A 20,409-nucleotide genomic window follows, 5' to 3' on the forward strand; every position below is an offset into this window, starting at 1 on the left:
AGGCAGGTTTTCCTTTCAGCTTTAAATCTGGAAAGTTAATTTACAACTAATTCACATCAATTAATAAAATGATTTACCCCATCAACAGGAGTTTTTCCTGGTGTAAAGGTCACTCGAACAAAACGCTTGTTGACGACTTCCAGTCTGTCTACCTAGAATTTTAAAAATAAGTTCACACATAAATTCACAGAAAATACTTGAGATACTCTTAAGCTCATTTAAAATGCATATGATGTTTCAGCCATACAAGGAAAGAATAAAGAATCAGATAAGGATGCCCCCACATTCCCACCTCTAATTCTGCGGAAGCTCCCAGGCACGGCCCCTCCCAAAGGGGACTATGCTCTCACTTAGGGGCTGCACTGCCCAAACCACATCCTTACACTTGCACTACACATGAAGGTAACCCTACACGATATGCACATTCCCTTCTGTCTGTTTTTAAACTTTAAAAATGGTCTTGTTTTATATATAAGTATCCTTCTACAACTTTCTTTTTCCCTTCAACATTGCATTTGTGAGGTTTACGCAAGCTGACACTTCTGTGCTGTGGGGTATGCCATGCTATGACCACACCCAAGTTACTGATCCATCCTCCTGTTAATAGACAGCTAGGCTGTTATACATTTCTCACAAGCAATGCCGTCATGAACATTCCCATATCTACCTTTGTGGGCACATCTTAAAAAATTTCTCCAGGAAACATACCTGTAGATAGACACACTGATGCTGGGTGGCAGGGTATACATACCTTCAACTTTACCAGATATTGCCAAACTGCTCTCCAAAATGGCTCCTGAATTCACACTGCCATGAGCAAAATATTACTATTGCTCTGTAGGACACAGACTATTCCTCTATAGGACATAGACGATTGCTCTACAGGACATAGACTATTGCTCTATAGGACACAGACTATTGCTCTATAGGACACACCAACATTTGGTAGTATAAGACTTCTTAATTTTTGTCACTCTATAAATATAAAATAGTTTAAGTTTTTTTTTAATTGAATCACCTAATTATATAGAATCCTTTTTAAATTTTTTTTAGACAGGATCTCACTCAGGTTGGAGTGTAGTGGTGCAATCATAGCTCACTGCAGCCTCAACCTCTCTGGGAACAAGAGATCTTCCCACCTCAGCTTCCTGAGTAGCTGGGACCAAGAGTGCAAGCCACCACCAGTGGCCAATTTTTTTATATTTCTTTGTAGAGATGGGGTCTCCCTACATTCCCCAGGCTCGTCTCAAACTCCTAGATTCAAGTGATCCTCCCACCTCAGCCTCCCAAAGTGCAGGGATTACAAGTAGGAGCCACCACGGCCAGCCTACATAGGATTCTTAATAACACTGTTAAACACCACACCCCAAGGACTGTAGCTGATTTAGGAGCACGTGCACTCTGGGATGTGCTTATTTCCCACTGCTTGCTTTGTCAGTAAGTCTGGAAGGCAAGAATGACGAAAAGCAAGGGAGCCCCAGAGCAATCCCAGAGGGGCTGGAATCGGGGAGTGACTGTTCTTAAAGGCAGTCTCTGTCAGAGAGGAATGACTGGCACTGCTCCATCCCACAGACATCTGATGGGAAGACAGCACGCTAACGCCAAAGAGCCAGAGGGTCAGGAGGAGCTGGAACTATGTAGAAGCCGCCTCGAGAACCTGCCATCCCAATCCAAAGGACGGCTGCAGCCCAGTCCACATGCGATGACCACTGCTTCTGAGCAGCTTCTGAGTGAAAGTCCCCACTACATCTGAGAATTACACATAAAAGATCCTCACTTTCATGAGATAAACACGTTTCAAAAATCCGACTAGATAAGAGGACTCTGGGAAGATGGTGGCATAGGAAGCACCAGGAACCCATCTCCCTACACACAGGACAACGGTACAGGCAGCATCTGTCCAATGTAAGCATTTTGGAACTCTGGAGTCCACTGAAGGTTTGCAACTTCCAGGTGAAACATAAACTGAAGTTAATCTCGGTCAACTTCAGCTCTGAGCACAGCGGCAGCTGCCCATCTGAGTAGATCACCATTTCTTACATCCCTACCTTCCTGTACAACCTTTAGAACGCATTTCAATTCTTTACACTACCTCAGTAAGTATTAATGTCGTCTTACTTTATCTGTTTCATGGACGAAAACCCAAGTATTAAGAGGTTAAGGGGTTTCCCCAAGGCTACACAGCAGACCTAATCCTGGTGTCTATCACTATACTGCATCAATTCTAAGACACACATTTTTCATATTTTAACATCAGAAATGCAGATCCATTTTATAATTGATGGCATGTCATAATTTCACCAGCATCTTATTAGATTTGTCTTAGCAACTTATAAAATACCATGTGTCTTACAATCAATAGCATCTTAAATATGCTGAAATATGGTCTTACTTATTTCCCATTGGTTGTGGTGAATATAATCACACATGGGCAAGCCCAGCAAGCAGTAACAAAGGCTGCTCCGCAGACAGAGAAATGGCAGGGACCACATGCCCACCTGGCCCGCCCTTAGAGCCCCATCTGCTCTGACTTGACACACTCTGATTAGCTGCCAAGCCTGCAGGTGACTAAACGTAGTAAAGACCCACAAAGAACCCAAAGAGGCTGGCACACGACAGCACAGAGCAGAGGCAGCTGAGGGCACCAGAGAAAAGCGTGCAAGCAGAGGACTGCCAAGACCATGGTCAGAAGCAGTGGTGCCAAAACCCAGTTTTGGGAGATAGTGAAATAAAAGAATCTGGGGGTAAATGTGAGGACACCAGGTCAAAACACGGGTTCTCTGATTGCAGTACTTCTCAGCATTAGAAAAATCTGAGGGAAAATAACAATTTTACAATGGACGAGTCAGGTTAACCTGCTGACTGTCACTTCTTTCATCTAATCTGATTAATTTCACCTTTGAACCACAACAGCCACCAATGCCATAAAATACTTACTACTCCTTTTGAAAGATAGTTATTGACAAAGTCCTTCCAAGTGATTTCTCTCCCGGATCTCTTGAGCAGGAAGTAAAACATGACTCCACCCCAGAACAGAGAAGTCCAGAGGAAGAACATCCTGAAATCCTTGTCATCCCATGGAAAGTCACCCTGGGCAGAGAAGGAGACAGCTTCTGTGAAGAACTAAATTCCACAATACGATCTATGCTCTGTGAGACACAAATCCCTCCAACACTACTAATGCCTCCCAACCTTCTCAGGGCCACTATCGTAACCTCAAAATTCACACAATGTATAGCATCAAACCTTCTGGAACCTGGACCACCAGTGAGAATCATCTTTCTTGCCACCTCGTTTTCCACCACCACCACCTCCTCCTCCTCCAGAAGAGCGTGTGGTAGCAGCTGGCTTTGACTCTGTTCCTAAACAAAGAGCACACATAGAAGCACGGCAAGGTTTTGGCTCTCTCAGCAATGTCTTCATGTAAACCGTTTAATACAAGACTTATTGCAGAATACACTGTGGCAAGTGATCAGTTACTGAGCGAAGCACCATGAGAAGGAATACAAATACAAAGCCTACCAATCAGGGAGGCTCCCAAGGGCTATACTTGCATCATCTCATGAAACATGCACAATAACCCAATAACCCAAGAAATTATAGGACTGTTATACCGTTCACAGAGGGAGAAAGAATACCTTAAGTAACTTGTTGGATAATGGGTGGCAGTGTTAGGGGACAGTGAATAAGTCACATAGTTGGGATGCAAATTCCTCAGTCCTCACTCAAAGTTTAAAAGTGGGTTCTGGCCAGGCATTGTGGCTGACGCCTGTAATACCAGAATTTTGGGGGGCCAAAGCAAGAGAATCCCTTGAGCCCAGGAGTTCAAGACCAGACTGGGCAACAAAGCAAGACCCTGCCTCTGGCCAGATGTGGTGGCTCATGCCTGTAATCCCAGCAATTTGGGAGGCTGAAGCGGGTGGATCACCTGAGGTCGGGAGTTTGAGACCAGCCTGTCTCTACTGAAAATACAAAATTAGCTGGGTGTGGTAGCACATGCCTGTAACCCCAGCTACTAGGGAGGCTGAGGCAGGAGAATCACTTGTACCTGGGAGGTGGAGGTTGCAGTGAGCCAAGATCATGCCATTGCACTTCAGCCAGGGCAACAAGAGTAAAACTTCGTCTCAAAAAAAAAAAAAAAACCCCTGCCTCTACAAAAAAAAAAAATTTAAATTATCCAGGCATGGCCAGGCGCGGTGACTCACGCCTGTAATCCCAGCACTTTGGGAGGCTGAGGCGGGTGGATCACCTGAGGTCATGAGTTCAAGACCAGCCTGGCCAACATGGTGAAACCCCATCTCAACCAAAAATACAAAAAAATTAGCTGGGCGTGGTGGCGGGCACCTGTAATCCCAGCTACTTCGGGAGGCTGAGGCATGAGAATCACTTGAACCTAGGAGGCAGAGGTTGCAGTGAGCCGAGATGGTGCCACAGCACTCCAGCCTGGGTGACAAGAGTGAAACTCTGTCTAAAAAAAAAAAGAAAAAAAAAAAAATTAGCCAGGCATCATAGTGTGCACCTGTGGTCCCAGCTACACAGGAGGCTGAGGCAGGAGGATCGCTCGAGTCCTACAGTTTGAGCCTGTAGTGAGCTGTGATTGTACCACTGCACTTCAGCCTGGGCAACAGGAAGACCGTATCTCAAAAGCAACAGGAACAACAAAACACAACAAAAGTAAGTACTCCCTTTCTTTTTTTTTTTTTTTTTTTTGAGACGGAGTCTGGCTTTGTCGCCCAGGCTGGAGTGCAGTGGCCGGATCTCAGCTCACTGCAAGCTCCGCCTCCCGGGTTTACGCCATTCTCCTGCCTCAGCCTCCCAAGTAGCTGGGACTACAGGCGCCCAACACCTCGCCCGGCTAGTTTTTTTGTATTTTTAGTAGAGACGGGGTTTCACCATATTAGCCAGGATGGTCTCGATCTCCTGACCTCGTGATCCGCCCGTCTCGGCCTCCCAAAGTGCTGGGATTACAGGCTTGAGCCACCGCGCCCGGCAGTACTCCCTTTCCCACTCCCACAAAGTATACATTGTTAACACTTTCTTCTGCAGGAAAGCCCATGGTTTTGACAAATGGCTAAAAAAAACACATCCACAGTTGGTATTCAACTGGCATCTTTGCTTTTTAGGGAAATGTATGTAAGGAAAACTGTAATTCAGTCCCTGTTGTTGTTGCTGTTGTTGTTTTAGATGGAGTCCCACTCTGTCTCCCAGGCTGGAGTACAATGGTGTGATCTCAGCTCACGGCAACCTCTGCCTCCCGCGTTCAAGTGATTCTCATGCCTCAGCCTCCCGAGTAGCTGGGATTACAGGCGCACACCACCATGCCTGGCTGATTTTTGTATTTTTAGCAGAGATGGGGTTTCACCATGTTGGCCAGGTTGGTCTTCAACTCTTTACCTCAGGTGATCCACCCGCTTCGGCCTCCTAAAGTGCTGGGATTACAGGTGTTGAGCCACCGCGCCCGGCCCGAACACACTTCTGATGTCTTCAGTGGCCATGAAGCAACCCCTCTAGTGTAGCAGGATGGGGGCTACGGGCACCCGGTCATCCTCAGCGGCTGTGTTAACATGTGGCTCATGACACATTCACCCCGATGCGCTGCTTACGAGGGGCTTCTGCACCTCTGTCTCAAGCAAAGTCTGAGACAGGTATGACGTACACAAGCCTCAGCCCCCTCAATGAGGCCTAGGACTGGGAAACATGCAGTGAGCACACCACTAAAGCTGTGCAACACTCCAAACCACTCAGGGAGAAAGGAAGGTCCACACGAAAGCCACCCGAAAGGTTGTATGGGTTATCATTACTCGGCCCCACACCAAGACTCAAAGACTACCCAGCATGCACTGGGAGAACTCTAGGTGCTGCTCCAGTGTAGAGCCCCGGGGCTGTCACCAGCCCACACCAGCACTTCTCCCTCCCCATGTCCCGTGGCTCTTACTCCTTTGCATTCTTTGGGCGTGTATTTGTCTCTCTAACTAGATAACAAGCAAATTTAAAAACATGGACTGAGGCCAGGTGCAGTGGTCATACCTGTAATCCTAGCACTTTGGGAGGCTGAGACGGGTGGATCACATGAGGTCAGGAGTTCAAGACCAGCCTGGCCAACATGGCGAAACCCTCTCTCTTAAAGATTAGCTAGGCATGGTGGTGCACGGATGTAATCCCAGCTACTGTGGAGGCTGAGGCAGGAGAATCACTTGAACCCAAGAGGCAGTTGAGATCGTGCCACTGCATTCCAGCCTGGGTGACAGAGTGAGACTCCTTCTAAATAAAAAAAAAGAACTGAATTACAGTGTTCTTTACATTTCCCTAAAAAGCAAGGATGCCAATCAAAATGGGCACAGGAGGCCCACCCAGTCCCCCAGCCACCGAGCTCTAAGAAAGTCTCTCCGTATCCCTAAGGTGAGGTAATGCTCTGAGGAGTAATTTTGAAAACACTGTCCTACAACACAACACGTATCGAATAAGTTGCATGTATTAGATTTCTAAGATTTTTCTCAATGTTTTAAATTATGTCCCAGGTATCTACTGAATATGCTTAGTTTGACCAGCCAAAACCTCTAAGGTGGCCTTAAATTACTTCAATTTGCAAAATGACAGGAAAATATCAACAGAAAATTAAGGTGAAATGAAACACAGGGTCTGTAGAATTTCATATGTACTTGCAACCTACAGCGTCACAACTGACTTACTATAACTTTCTTTTTTTTTTTTTTTTTTTTTTCTGGAGGGTCTCTCTGTTGCCCAGGCTGGAGTGCAGTCGCACAATCACAGCTCACTGCCGGGCTCAGGTGATTCTCCCACCTCAGCCTCCCGAGTAGCTGGGACTACAGGTGTGCACCACCATGTCTAACTAATTTTTTGTATTTTTAGTAGGGACAGAGTTTCACCACATTGTCCAGGCTGGTCTCAACCTCCTGGGCTCAAGTGATCCACCAGCCTAGGCCTCAAAGGGCTGGGATTATAGGCGTGAGACACTGTCCAGCCTGATAACTCTTCTGTGTTCAGTGGAAACTATCACCATAATACATGAGGGGAAAACACAAAATTAAAATATAATCTTGTCAAAGGTACCTTTTTTCTCTCCCATAACTTCTTTAGGTTCACTAGCTTCTTTTCCATTTTTTCCATTAGGAAAGTATTTTTCAAATCCTGTTAGAAAAGGAAAAAAATACATATCGTCAAACTAAAATTCATCAGGTTTCGTGTCCATTTTGTTTTCAAAGCAGCTGATGTATCATTGAAAAGCACAAGCTGGCCAGGCGTGGTGGCTCAGGCCTGTAATCCCAGCACTTTGGGAGGCTGAGGTGGGCGGATCACCTGAGGTCAGGAGTTCAAGACCAGCCTGCCCAACATGGCAAAACCCCGACTCCACTAAAAATACAAAAAATTAGCCGGGTGTGGTGGTGGGCGCCTGTAATCCCAGCTACTTGGGAGGCTGAGGGAGGAGAATCGCTTAAACCCGGAAGGCGGAGGTTGCAGTGAGCCAAGATCACTCCAGTGCATTCCAACCTGGGTGACAAGAGCGAAACTCAGTCTCAAAAAAAGAAAAAAAAAAAAAAAAAGCACAAGCTAAAAGCATAACATTTCTTGTGTACAAGTACATCAAAGTCTAAATAATATAGTTCACAGCCCAGAAGTGTTAAAGGAAAAAGCCTCCTTTTTGCATATCAATTTCATTATTTACAAATGTGTTACATTTGAAGATGACATATCTTCATCGCTGTCATCAGACATAAGCTGGAGGCAGGGGAATGGATTACAGAAGGAGACAGAAGACCCAACCTAAGAACGTAGAACACTACAGCCACACCTAAGCACTTACCTTTTGGGGGTCGGGAACAGAATCTTTGATAAGCAGCAATTACATCTGTCAAAAGAGAATTTCTGCTGGCCCTTGTTTGAGTTGTAACAAATCGGTAAAGCTGCAACATGACATAAAAATAAAACCATGGTTATATCAAGATAAAAAATTTAAAAGAGCTTCATTTCCTGGTCATAAAGTAGACTAAAGGTCTCTCTCTTCCACAAGTGGTTATGAAGTAACAGAGAATGACTCCCTTAGTGAGGACTAGCGTTAGCTAGCACTAGGCCACTATTCCAGTAAAAGAACCAGGAGACACACATTATTATCCAGAAAACAAGAATATTTCAAAATCGGACATAATGTAGAATTGCAGTCCAATTATAATTATGTGACAACACATTCACTTTGATGATGTTTGTTTAATTTGTAGCATTCAAAAGACAAAACCTGGCCAGGTGCAGTGGCTCACACCTGTAATCCCAGTACACTGGGAGGCCAAGGCGGGTGCATCACAAGCTGAGGAGTTCAAGACCAGCCTGGCCAAGATGGTGAAACCCCGTCTCTACTAAAAATACAAAAATTAGCCGGGCGCAGTGGCAGCCGCCTGTAATCCCAGCTTCTCGAGAGGCTGAGGCAGGAGCATTGCTTGAACCCAGGCGGCAGAGTTTGCAGTGAGCCGAGATCGTACCACCGCACTCTGGCCTGGGTGATGGAGTGAGATTCAATCCAAAAAAATAAAAATAAAGTAATAGTTATAAAAATTACAAAACCAAATAAAACCACATCACACCCACTATAATCAAAAAGACAGACAAGTGTGGGTGAGAATGTGGAGAAACTGGAGCCCTGTACACTGTGCTGGTGAGAACGTAAAATGGTGTAGCCACTTTGGAAAACAGTCTGACAGATCCTCAAAATAGTAAATGTAGAGTTACCATATGACCCAGCAATGCCACCCCTACCCAAGGAAGGTGAAAACACATGTCCACACAAAAATATGCACACGAATGTCCACAGATGCCTTATTCATAACAGTCAAAAAGTAGGAACAACCCAAACGTTCACCACCTGATGATGAACAGATAAATAAAATGTGGTATACCCATACAAGAGAATACCAGTCACTCAGACAGAGGAAAGAGGCACTGACATGGGGATGAACTCTGAAAACATTACATTAAGTGAAAGAAGGCAGACACAAAAGGTCACACATTATGATTCCATTTATGTGAAACGTCTAGAATAGGCAAATCCATAGAGAGATACATACCAGTAGTTGCCTAGAGCTGGGGGAATGGTTACAGAGAAATGCGAAGTGATTATTAATGGTCATAGGGCTTCTCTTTGGAGTGCTGAAAATTTCTGGAATTGGGGACAGTGATGATGGTTGTATAACTTTGTGAGTATGTTAAAAGCCAATGAACTGTACCTTTAAGATGAAGAACGGTTTGTAAATAAAAATGTCAATAAGAAACAAAACAGAATGAGATGATTTAACTTCAAATAAATACACAATTCTACACAGCAAAGCAGGACAGGAACACCAACAATGATTTTGTCTGAGTGCAATACTGGCCGGGGAGACTTTGGAGCTTATGTTGTGTTACACCCTGCCCAACCACCGGAACACTTGGCCTATGAAATAACCACTGATAACAGATAAGAACGCAACATAAGAGTTTTTTCCAATGTCAAATCCATTAAGTGTGTAGATTAAAATGAAATGTTATTCAAGCTAGACAAGTCAACAACTCCAGCCCAGGTGCTGTCAAGCAGTGGGGTGTCTAAAGGGGAATCAGAACCAGTTCCCACCCCTAAGCAGCCCAGAAACAGGGAAGAAACTCATAGGGACAAATCAGTTACACTATGGCATAACAATGTAACCAAACAAAAGCTCTGAGTACAGGGAACCGGGGTGGCGCAGAGGTTATATTGCCACGTCTTAGTGTTAGTCCTTTCTGTTTCGCTGTAACACAGTGTCTGAAGCTGGGCAATTTACAAAGGAAGGTTTATTTAGCTCAGAGTTCTGCAAGAGGGGAAGCATGAGAAACAGGGTGCTGGGCTTATGGTGAGGGTCACATGCTAAGTCAAATTACAGCAGGAGAAGGTGCTCCATCAAAACATGGTGGGAGAAGGTCAATGGCAAAGCAGCCACATGCCATGAGGGAGGAACTTTCACTTTATAACAACCTAAGGTCTCTGAACTAAGCCAGTCTTACCACAGCTCACAGAGCTCACTCACTACCTCCAGAATGGCACCAAGACACTCACGAGGGCTCCGCCCCCACGGCCCAAACACCTCCCACTGGGCCCCACCTCCCAATACCACCACCATGGGGAACACAACCTGAGTTTTGGTGAGGCCAAACTCAAACCAGAGTACCATATAAAGCAAACCTTCATCACCACAAAGTTTAGTACAGAACTGGGCACTGTGCGCACTCCATAAATACCGACTGAGGAGCCCTTTTCAGGCTCTATTTTCAAATTGTGCAGGAACAGAAAGGAAAACCTGTCCTGTCAGACTCCCTCACAGCACAATAATGCCCAGGTGTCACCAGGCAGATCTTCAGAGTACCAAAGAGTAGGTATCACCCACTGCCCCCGCCTCCCCTCACAAATTAATCAGCTGCAGCTGTCAGCACAGAGAACTTCCTTATATATCAGCATCTGAGTGACATTTACAGGGACGATAGTGTCACTCCAAAGGAAGGCCTCTGGGTAACACTTTTGACATAAAACTGCAAGCTCACAACGCAGATCCCTACCTAGAACTGTATGTCTGAGTCCAATATTCACAAGCAGCAAAAGAAAAGGGGTCAGGCTAGGTGGGGGCGGCTCCTAGCACTTTGGGAGGCCAAGTGGATTGCTTGAGGCCAGGAGTTTGAGACCAGCCTGGCCAACATGGTGAAATACCATCTTTACTAAAAATACAAAATTTAGCCAGGCATAGTGGCGGGCACCAGTAATCCCAGCTACTCAGGAGGCTGAGGCAGGAGAATCACTTGAACCCTGGAGGCAGAGGTTGCAGTGACCTGAGATCACGCCACTGCACTCCAGTCTGGGCGACAGAGAGAGACCCTGTCTCAAAAAAAAAAAAAAGGAAAAGAAGAAAAGGGATCAGAGCTTGGTAAAACAGGGAAATGGATACAATGCAGGAAACTGAAAAAGGACCTACCGCAGGGCAGCGTGGCATGACCAGAGCGAAGAAACTGATCTAAGACTGGCAAGGGAGCCTCAAAGAGTAAAAGTCATGAATGCAGGCACTATTATTCCCCCCTTCCACGCCCTTTTTTTTTTTTTAAAGACAGGTTCTGTCACCCACGCTGGAGTGCGGTGGTGCAATCACAGCTCACTGGAGCCTCAACCTCCTGCGCCAAGCAACCCGCCTTGGTCCCCCGAGTTGCTGGGACTACAGTCGTGAACCACTGAGCCCAGATAATTTAAGAAAACAAAAATTCGTAGAGGCCAGGAGCTGTGGCTCAGGCCTGTAATGCCAACACTTTAAGAGGATGAGGTGGGAGGATCGCCTGGGTCCTGGAGTTTGAGACCAGCCTGGGCAAGATGATGAACCCCACCTCTCCAGAATTTTTTTTTTTTTTTTGAGATGGAGTCTTGCTCTGTTGCCCAGGCTGGAGTGCAGTGGCCACTCTCAGCTCACTGCAAGCTCCGCCTCCCAGGTTCACACCATTCTCCGGCCTCAGCCTCTCGAGTAGCTGGGACCACAGGCTCCCGCCACCACGTCCGATTAATTTTTTGTATTTTTAGTAGAGACGGGGTTTCACCGTGTTAGCCAGGATGATCTCCCTCTCCTGGCCTGGTGATCCGCCCGACCCAGCCTCCCAAAGTGCTGGGATTACAGGTGTGAGCCAACGCGCCCGGCCTCTCCAGAAATTTTTAAAAATCAACCATGGTGCTGTAGTCCCAGATACTTGGGAGGCTGAGGCGGGAGGATTGCTTCAGTCTGGGGCTGCAGTGAGCTGTGTTTGTACCATTGCACTCCGGCCTGCGCGACGAAGCAAAAGCCCGTATCTAAAAATAAATAAATAAATAAAAAATTAAAAAAAAATTGTAGATCGGAGGGTCTGCTACACTACCCAGGCTGGTTTCCACCTCCTGGACTCAAGCTTCTCCCGCCTCGGCCTCCCGAAGTGCTGGGATCGCAGGCGTGAGTCCCCGCACCGGCCTATCTCCCCTCACAGTGAAGACGCTGAGCTGACTACCTCAAGGGCGCTGGGATAGCAGGAGGCCAAGCCAGGTTCCCGTGGCCGACCCGGGGACCTCAACCACCACCCGTACACCACCGTGAGGATGAGGAACAGTCACCTAAACAGTGAGAGCGATTATTGGACACGTGAACCTTTCCTTGAGGCAGATCACGGCCATGGTTCTGTCCACACACTATCATTGTGTCAGCAACATGTATCAGGTCCTGGGTGTGTATCTAGAGGGATGGCTACCAACAGAGGAAGAGCCTCCCGCTGATAGCAGGCTCTAATATGCAACGAACACAGAGTCCCTGCTCCGAAAATGTGACATCCTTAATAATAGCTAATTCTGCCAGTCCTGGAATGCCCGCAATGGCCCCATTCAGCAGACGGGAACACGGAGACTCGGAGAGGTTAGGCAGCCCGACTCCAAAACCCGTCCTTGCGACAACCTCGTGCTCGTGCTGCTGACTCAAAACTACAGACGCCTTCCTTCCGTGCTCCCGGGACACGAACGCGGGGACAAGGACGGCCACCAAGCCAACATGACCTTCGAGGCTTCAGCCGCCCCGGTGAAGCGCCAAGACCCGGCTCTACTGGAGCTGCGCGTTTTCAAAACTCGAATCCCACCGGCAGGGCTGGGCGCGAACCGGCGCTCAGCGGTCGGCGAAGAGACAGCGCGGGGGGCCGCGGCCCTCGGCAGGGACGGCCCGCGTGGGGCGGCAGGGCGGGGGCCAGTGACCTTGACGCCCGCTCTCCCGAGCCGGAAGTGGGCCCGAGGCCGGGTGGAGGGCGCCGGGCGCCCAGGTAGGACTCACCGTCCGGAGGCAGGGCTGCTCGCCCGGGCCCACGCCGCCAGGCACGCGCAGCTGCTGTAGGCCGCGGGGCCAGCAGCCGCCCCAGCCCCACAGCCGCAAACAGCGGTGCGCCATGGCCGCCGCCGTGGCCCTCTCGGCCCGGGACGCTGCGCAGGCGCGGGCAGGCGACGACTGGCGGCCTCGGGAAGCAGGCTCCGCTCGGGGAGAGGCCGCCAGGCAGCGCAGCGCGCCCGCGGCTCACCGCGGAGCCCCAGCTCTCAACGCGGCGTCTCCCGCCGCCAGCCCCGCCCCGGCGCGCTGACGTCGACGTCTTCTCTCCGAAACCGGCCGCGACCTCAGCCGGTGCAGGAGAGCGGACCAAATGGAAGGAGCGTGGGGGCGGGACCGGAGGCGGGGGCCGACGGAGCGGCGTTGGGGGCGCGGCTGGAGGCGTGGCCGAAGAAGGACCTTAGAGGGCGAGGGGGAGCTGGAGGCGGAGCCGATGGCGAAGCGGGGACGGAGCCGAGGGCGGACAGGCGAGGGCGAGCGAGAGCTGGGGGCAGGGCCGATGGCGCACGTGGGGGGCGTGGCTGGAGGCGGGGCCAAGGAAGAACCGGGAGGGCGAGCGGGAGCTACAGGCGAGGCCGACGGAGGAGTGGGGGGCGTGGCTGGAGGCGGGGACTAAGGGGAGACGCGCGCCTGGGATCCTGGGCTCCCGGGCCTGGGCAGCTGGGTGGGCCAGCCAGTTAGGAGCGAGGTGGAAGTAGCGAAGGCTCCAGCGGCGCCAGCTCAGTCGTCGGGTGTTGCTAGGCTCTGGAGACCCCGAAGCGCACATTCCTGACCCTGGGAAGGCAATGCGAAGATTCACAAGCAGCAGGGAGTGTTGGGGCCGTGCAGCCTGCGCTCTGGGAACCCTGTCGGGGAACTGGTTCTTGGAGAGCAAGTCGAGTCTTTCAGGTAGTGGAAACTACACATTGTTTCCTGTACCGTGACAGCGGAGGAAAAAAAGAGAGGTCTTTGAACCGAGGTGGGGGATTGGGGGGTTTTCTGAGACGGGCTCTCGCTCTGTCGCCCAGGCTTGCGACGCTGGACCTCAGGCAAAGGACAGTAATCCTTGAGAGACAGGAGACAAACCAGGTGAGTCCTGTGATTACCCCAATGGCAGTAAAACAATAAGAAAAAGATATACCAGAAACACCATCATACCATGCTCGCACAAAAGAAAACTGAGTAGACAGATTTTAGGGCAAGGAAATTCCAAACAAAATTAATTTCAGGGGAAAGAATATCACTAAGGATGAATAGGATCGGGTTTCTTTTCTTTTCCAGAGACAGGGTCTCACTCGGTCACTTAGGCTGGAATGCCGTGGTGCAATCGTAGCTCACTGCAGCCTCCAACTCCTGGGCTCAAGGGATCCTCCCGCCTCAGCCTCCCAAGTAGCTGGGACCACACGCGCTCGCCACCACACTCGACTTTTTTTATTTTGCGTAGAGATGGAGTCTCACTTTGTTGCTCACGCTAGTCTCAAACTCCTGACTTTAAGCAATCCTCCTGACTTAGCTTCCCAAAGTGCTGGGATTACAGATGTGAGCCACCCACACCTGGCCAAGAGGATTTTTATTATAATAAAGGGGTCAATTCATTAATAGGACATAACAACGTAAACATCTTTGTTCCCATTAACAGAAGCTTAAAATACAGGGAGCAAAGACTGACAGAACAACAACTTCCAATTATATTTGGAGATTTCAAATCCTTCTTTTGATAATTGACAGAACAATTAGACAGGAAAATAGTAAGTATATAAAAGACTTACACACAACCAAAGAAATCGAATAGACATTTATAGAAAACTACTCATAACAACAGAATACACATTATTTTCAAGTTTTCACTTGAAACACTTATCAAAATAAACCATATTATAGGCCATAAAAATATTAAGAGGAATCAAGTCTTATAAAACATATTTTCTAACCACAATGAAATTAAATTAGAAATCAGTATCAGAAATAGGCTGAGGTGAGAGGATCACTTGAGCCCAAGAGTTCCAGACAAGCCTGGGCAAAACAGAAAGACCTCATCTTCAAAAAAGAAAAAAAGCTAGACTAAGAAAATAAAGTAAAACCAAAGAAGAGAAAGAAGATAAGCGCGGCCGGGCGCGGTGGCTCACGCCTGTAATCCCAGCACTTTGGGAGGCCGAGGCAGGCGGATCACAAGGTCAGGAGATCGAGACTGCAGTGAAACCCTGTCTCTACTAAAAATACAAAAAATTAGCCGGGCGTGGTGGTGGGCGCCTTGTAGTCCCAGCTACTCAGGAGGCTGAGGCAGGAGAATGGCGTGAACCCGGGAGGCGGAGCTTGCAGTGGGCTGAGATCAGGCCACCGCACTCCAGCCTGGGCGACAGAGCGAGACTCCATCTCAAAAAAAAAAAAAAAAAAAAAGATCACAAAAATCAATAAAATTAAAAACTAAAAGAGAGAAATGAATGAAATCAAAGGATGTTCTTTGAGAAGATCAATACTCAGACCAATCAGGAAAAAAGAAAATGACACAAATTGGCCCGGCGCAGTGGCTCATGCCTGCAATCCCAACACTGGGAGGCCAAGGCAGGCGGATCACCTAAGGTCAGGAGTTTGAGACCAGCCTGGCCAACATGGTGAAACCCCATCTCTACTAAAAATACAAAATTAGCTGCACATGGTGATGCACACCTGTAATCCCAGCTACTCGGGAAGCTGAGGCAGGAGATTCACTTGAACCCGGAAGGCAGAGGTTGCAGTGAGCCGAGATTGCACCATTGCACTCCAGCCTGGGCAAAAAGAGTGAAACTCCACTCAAAAAAAAAAAGAGAGAAAGAGAGAAGAGAAAGAGAGGAAGGAAGGAAGGGAGGGAGGGAGGGAGGAAGGGAGGGAGAGAGGGAGGGAGGAGATGGGCACGGTGGCTAACGCCTGTAATCCCAGCACTTTGGGAGACCGAGGTGGGTGGATCACGAGTTCAGGAGTTCAAGACCAGCCTGGCCAATATGGTGAAACTGCGTCTCTACTAAAAATACAAAAATTAGCCAGGCATGGTGGCACACACCTGTAGTCCCAGGTACTCAGGAGGCTGAGGCAGAAGCAGAAGAATCGCTTGAACCCGGGAGGTGGAGGTTGCAGTGAGCCAAGACTGTGCCACTGCACTCCAGCCTGGGTGACAGAGCGAGATTCCATCTCAAAAAAAGAAGAAGAAGAAGAAAGAAAGAAACCCCATCTCTACTAAAAAAAAAAAAAAAAAAAAAAAAAAAAAAAAATTAGCCAGGCATAGTGGCAAGCATCTGTAGTCCCAGCTATTCGGGAGGCTGAGACAGGAGAATAACTTGAACTCGGGAGTCAGAGATTGCAGTGAGCTGAGATCGCACCACTGCACTCCAGCCTGGAGTGCCAGACTCCATCTCAAAACAAACAAACAAACAAAATTACAAGCCGGGCGTGGTGGCTCACGCCTGTAATCCCAGCACTTTGGGAGGCGGAGGCGGACGGATCACGAAGTCAGGAGATCGAGACCACAGTGAAACCCTGTCTCTACTAAAAAAACCAAAAAATTAGCCGGGCGCGGTGGCGGGCGCCTGTAGTCCCAGCTACTTGGGAGGCTGAGGCAGGAGAATGGTGTGAACCCAAGAGGCAGAGCTTGCAGTGAGCCGAGATCACGCCACTGCACTCCAGCCTGGGCGACAGAGCGAGACTCCGTCTCAAAAAAAAAAAAAAAAGAAAACCACGAGATTCCACTTCACACTCTAGGAGAGCTGTAATAAAAAATACTAGATAGTAAAAAATAATATAGATATTAAGTATTGTCAAGAGTGTGGAGAAATTGGAACCCTCACGTTAGTAGGACTATAAAATGCTTTGGAAAACTGTCAATTTTCATAGGTTAAACGTAGTCATATGACTCAGCATGTCCACTCTGGGCATCTTCCCAAGATAATTGAAAGGATATATCCACACAGAAACCTGTACATGTGTTCATAACATATGTACATATGCTGTGTTCATAGCAGCATTATTCATGATCGCCAAAAACCAGAAAGAGCCTAAACATGTTATCAACTGAATGGATGAATGAAATGTGGTGTATTATTACAATGGATTGTTATTCAGCCATAAAATGAAGACCTGATACACGCTATAGCATGGATAAACCTTGGAAACAAAGAAGTCATAGATAAAAGACCACATATAAGATTGCATTTATACATATGAAATATCCAGAATAGGCAAATCCATGGAGACAGAAGACGGTGATTAGGGATTGCCAGGGGCTGGGGGGGTGGTTGATAGAATGTGCAAGACTAATGAACGTGGCTGCCAGCAGCAGGCAGGATGGTGTGGACCATCTGAGCTTCTCGGTGTGTGCTTTTTCACAGTGTTTACCTTTTTGAACCATGTGAAAATATTACCTATTCAAATAAAATATAACACAATCTAAGACTATTAAAGGATGCTATTTTTTTCAGTGCTGAGATTACAAGTACTTTGAAAAAATAATTTTATGACTATGTATATTTTCCAAATATCCTGTAATAAATTGTAATAGTTTTAAGAGCAAAAAAATGTAAAACGTTGAAATATAAAAGGTTCAGGATAACGATGGGGCCAGGTGCAGTGGATTATAGAATCCCAACACTTTAAGAAGCCAAGCAGGGAGGATGACCTGAGGCCAGGAGTTTGAGATCAGCCTGGGCAATGCAGCGAGATCCCCATCTCTACAAAAAATTTAAAAATTAGGCCAAGTGCAGTGGCTCATGCCTGTAATCCCAGCACTTTGGGAAGCTGAGGTTGGCGGATCACTTGAGGTCAGGAGTTCGAGACCAGCCTGGCCAACATGACAAACCCCATCCCTACTAAAAATACAAAAATTAGCCAGGCGTGATGGCATGCACCTGTAATCCCAGCTACTCCGGAGGCTGAGGCAGGAGAATTGCCTGAACCCGGGAGTGGGGGGTTGCAGTAAACCGAGATCAAGCCACTGCACTCCAGCCTGGGAGACACAGTGAGACTGTCTAAAAAAAAGAAAAAAAAAAAAGGCCAGGTGCAGTGGCTCATGCCTGTAATCCCAGCACTTTGGGAGGCTGAGGCGGGCGGATCACGAGTTAAGATCAAGACCATCCTGGCTAACATGGTGAAACCCTGTCTCTACCAAAAATAAAAAAAATTAGCTGAGCATGGTGGCGGATGCCTGTAGTTCCAGCTACTCGGGAGACTCCATTGTAATAATACACCACATTTCATTCATCCATTCAGTTGATAACATGTTTAGGCTCTTTCTGGTTTTTGGCGATCATGAATAATGCTGCTATGAACACAGCATATGTACATATGTTATGAACACATGTACAGGTTTCTGTGTGGATATATCCTTTCAATTATCTTGGGAAGATGCCCAGGAGCGGACATGCTGAGTCATATGACTACGTTTAACCTATGAAAATTGAGAGTTTTCCAAAGCAGGAGAATGGCATGAACCCGGGAGGCAGAGCTTGCAGTAAGCCGAGATCGCGCCACTGCGCTCCAGCCTGGGCGACAGCGAGACTCTGTCTCAAAAAAAAAAAAGTAAAAGAAAATTAGCCGGGTGTGGTGATGGGCACCTGTAATCCCAGCTACTTGGGAGGCTGAAGCAAAGAATTGCTTGAACCCGGGAGGCGGAGATTGCAGTGAGCTGAGATTGCGCCACTGCACTCCAGCCTAGGTGACAGAGCGAGACTCCATCTCAAAAAATAAAAAAAAAAAAAAAATTAAAAATTAGCTCAGTGTGCTGGTACATGCCTGTAGTTCAAGCTACTCAGAAGGCTGAGGCAGGAGGACTGCCTCAGTCCAGAATTCAAGGCTGCAGTGAGCTGTGATCACACCATTGCACCCCAGCCTAGGTGACAGAACAAGACCCTGTCTTTCTAATTAAAAAAAAAGTTCAGTATAATTTTTTTTCATCAGTGTGGATGGAAACAAAGTTACAAAATGAAAAGTAAAAGCCTCTTCATTTCTCATATTCACATCTTAAAGGTAACTTTCTTTCTTTTTTTTTTTTTTTTGAGATGGAGTCTCACTCTGTCACTCAGGCTGGAGTGTAGTGGCCTGATCTTGGCTCACTGCAAGCTCCGCCTTCTGGGTTCACGCCATTCTCCTGCCTCAGCCTCCCAACTAGCTGGGAATACAGGCACCTGCCACCATGCCCAGCTAATTTTTTTGTATTTTTAGTAGAGACGGTGGGGCTTCACCGGGTTAGCCAGGATGGTCTTGATCTCCCGACCTTGTGATCCACCCACCTCGGCCTCCCAAATTGCTGGGATTACAAGCGTGAGCCATGGAGCCTAGTTTTGTTTTGTTTTGTTTTGTTTTTTTGAGACAGAGTCTCACTGTGTCACCCAAGCTGGAGTGCAGTGGCTGATCTTGGCTTACTGCAACCTTTGCCTCCCAGATTTCAAGCTATTCTCCTGCCTCGGCCTCCCAAGTAGCTGAGATTACAGGCACCTGCCACCATGGCTGGCTAATTTTTGTATTTTTAGTGTTTCACTATGTTGGCCAGACTGGTCTCTAACTTCTGACCTCAGGTGATCCACCTGCTTTGGCCTCTCAAAGTGTTGGGATTATAGGTATGAGCCACCATGCCCAGCCTTTAAAGGTAACTTTCTAGGTAGTTTTTTTTTTGTGTGTGTGTGTGTCCATACATTTTATATGTATTTGCAAGCATATAAAACTAATTTTTAGGCCAGGTGTGGTAGCTGATGTCTGTAATCCCAGCACTTTGGGAAGCCAAGGCTGGTGAATTGCTTGAGGCCAGGAGTTTGAAACCAGCCTGGCCAACATGGTAAAAACTCAACCTCTACTAAAAATAAAAAAATTAGCTGGGCATGGTAGCATGTGCTTGTAGTCCCAGCTACAAGGGAGGCTGGGGCATGAGAATTGCTTGAACCAGGAGGCAGAGGTTGCAGTGAGCCAAGATGGTGCCCTGTACTCCAGCCTGGGTGACAGAGCGAGACTCTGTTGTAAAACAAACAAACAAAAAAACTTATGTTTACATGAATGAATGTGTACTTTATGCACCTTGATTTTTTCTTTTGCTTAACATATATTTTTATATGTTAATAACATATAGTTCCCCCCAGTCATTAATAAGCTCTATTGTATTCTCTTGTAAAGTTTTAATAGTTTTCTCACCAAGCGTCATTTAGACTACTTCTCATTTCTTTTTATTTCAGAAGCCACCGTGAGCTTTTTTTCTGAGACAGGGTCTTGCTTTGTCACCCAGACTGGAGTGCAGTGCAACGATCATAGCTCACCACAGCCTTGAGCTCCCAGGCTCAAGCCTCAACTTTCCAAATAGCTGTGACTACAGGCCTGCACCACCACAGCTGGCTAATTTTTAAATTTTTTTGTGGCGGAGTTTCACTAAACTTCTGAGGCTGGTCTCGAACTCCTGGCTTCAAGTGATCCTCCCGTCTTGGCCTCCTAAAGTGCTGAGATTACAGGCATGAGCCCACGCACCCAGCCAAGTATTCTTATTGGTACATGCATATATACACATGTGCCAGCGTCCATTCAGAGGATGGTTTCCTAGCAGAGA

General features: G+C 47.5%; 1 protein-coding gene across 2 annotated transcripts in view; it reads right to left on the reverse strand.

Annotated features, from left to right (window-relative positions):
* The window catches only part of LOC105478968 (AFG3 like matrix AAA peptidase subunit 2), a 49,758-nt gene extending 36,769 nt beyond the window's left edge, over positions 1–12,989 (reverse strand). Inside the window, exons 1-6 of one of the 2 annotated variants that reach the window (XM_071085724.1) lie at positions 12,831–12,989; positions 7,823–7,922; positions 7,072–7,149; positions 3,247–3,362; positions 2,938–3,090; positions 78–152 (exon numbers count right to left, since the gene is read on the reverse strand). In XM_071085724.1, the coding sequence (XP_070941825.1) occupies positions 78–152; positions 2,938–3,090; positions 3,247–3,362; positions 7,072–7,149; positions 7,823–7,922; positions 12,831–12,944 (636 nt within the window). In that variant the 5' untranslated portion in view covers positions 12,945–12,989. Of the gene's footprint in view, positions 1–77; positions 153–2,937; positions 3,091–3,246; positions 3,363–7,071; positions 7,150–7,822; positions 7,923–9,074; positions 10,266–12,830 lie in introns of those variants that run through there. The other variant, XM_071085725.1, reaches the window with a different exon arrangement.
* Between the last annotated feature and the right edge of the window lie 7,420 nt (positions 12,990–20,409).

The sequence above is a fragment of the Macaca nemestrina genome, chromosome 19, assembly GCF_043159975.1.
Source record: "Macaca nemestrina isolate mMacNem1 chromosome 19, mMacNem.hap1, whole genome shotgun sequence".
NCBI classification, from domain to species: domain Eukaryota; kingdom Metazoa; phylum Chordata; class Mammalia; order Primates; family Cercopithecidae; genus Macaca; species Macaca nemestrina.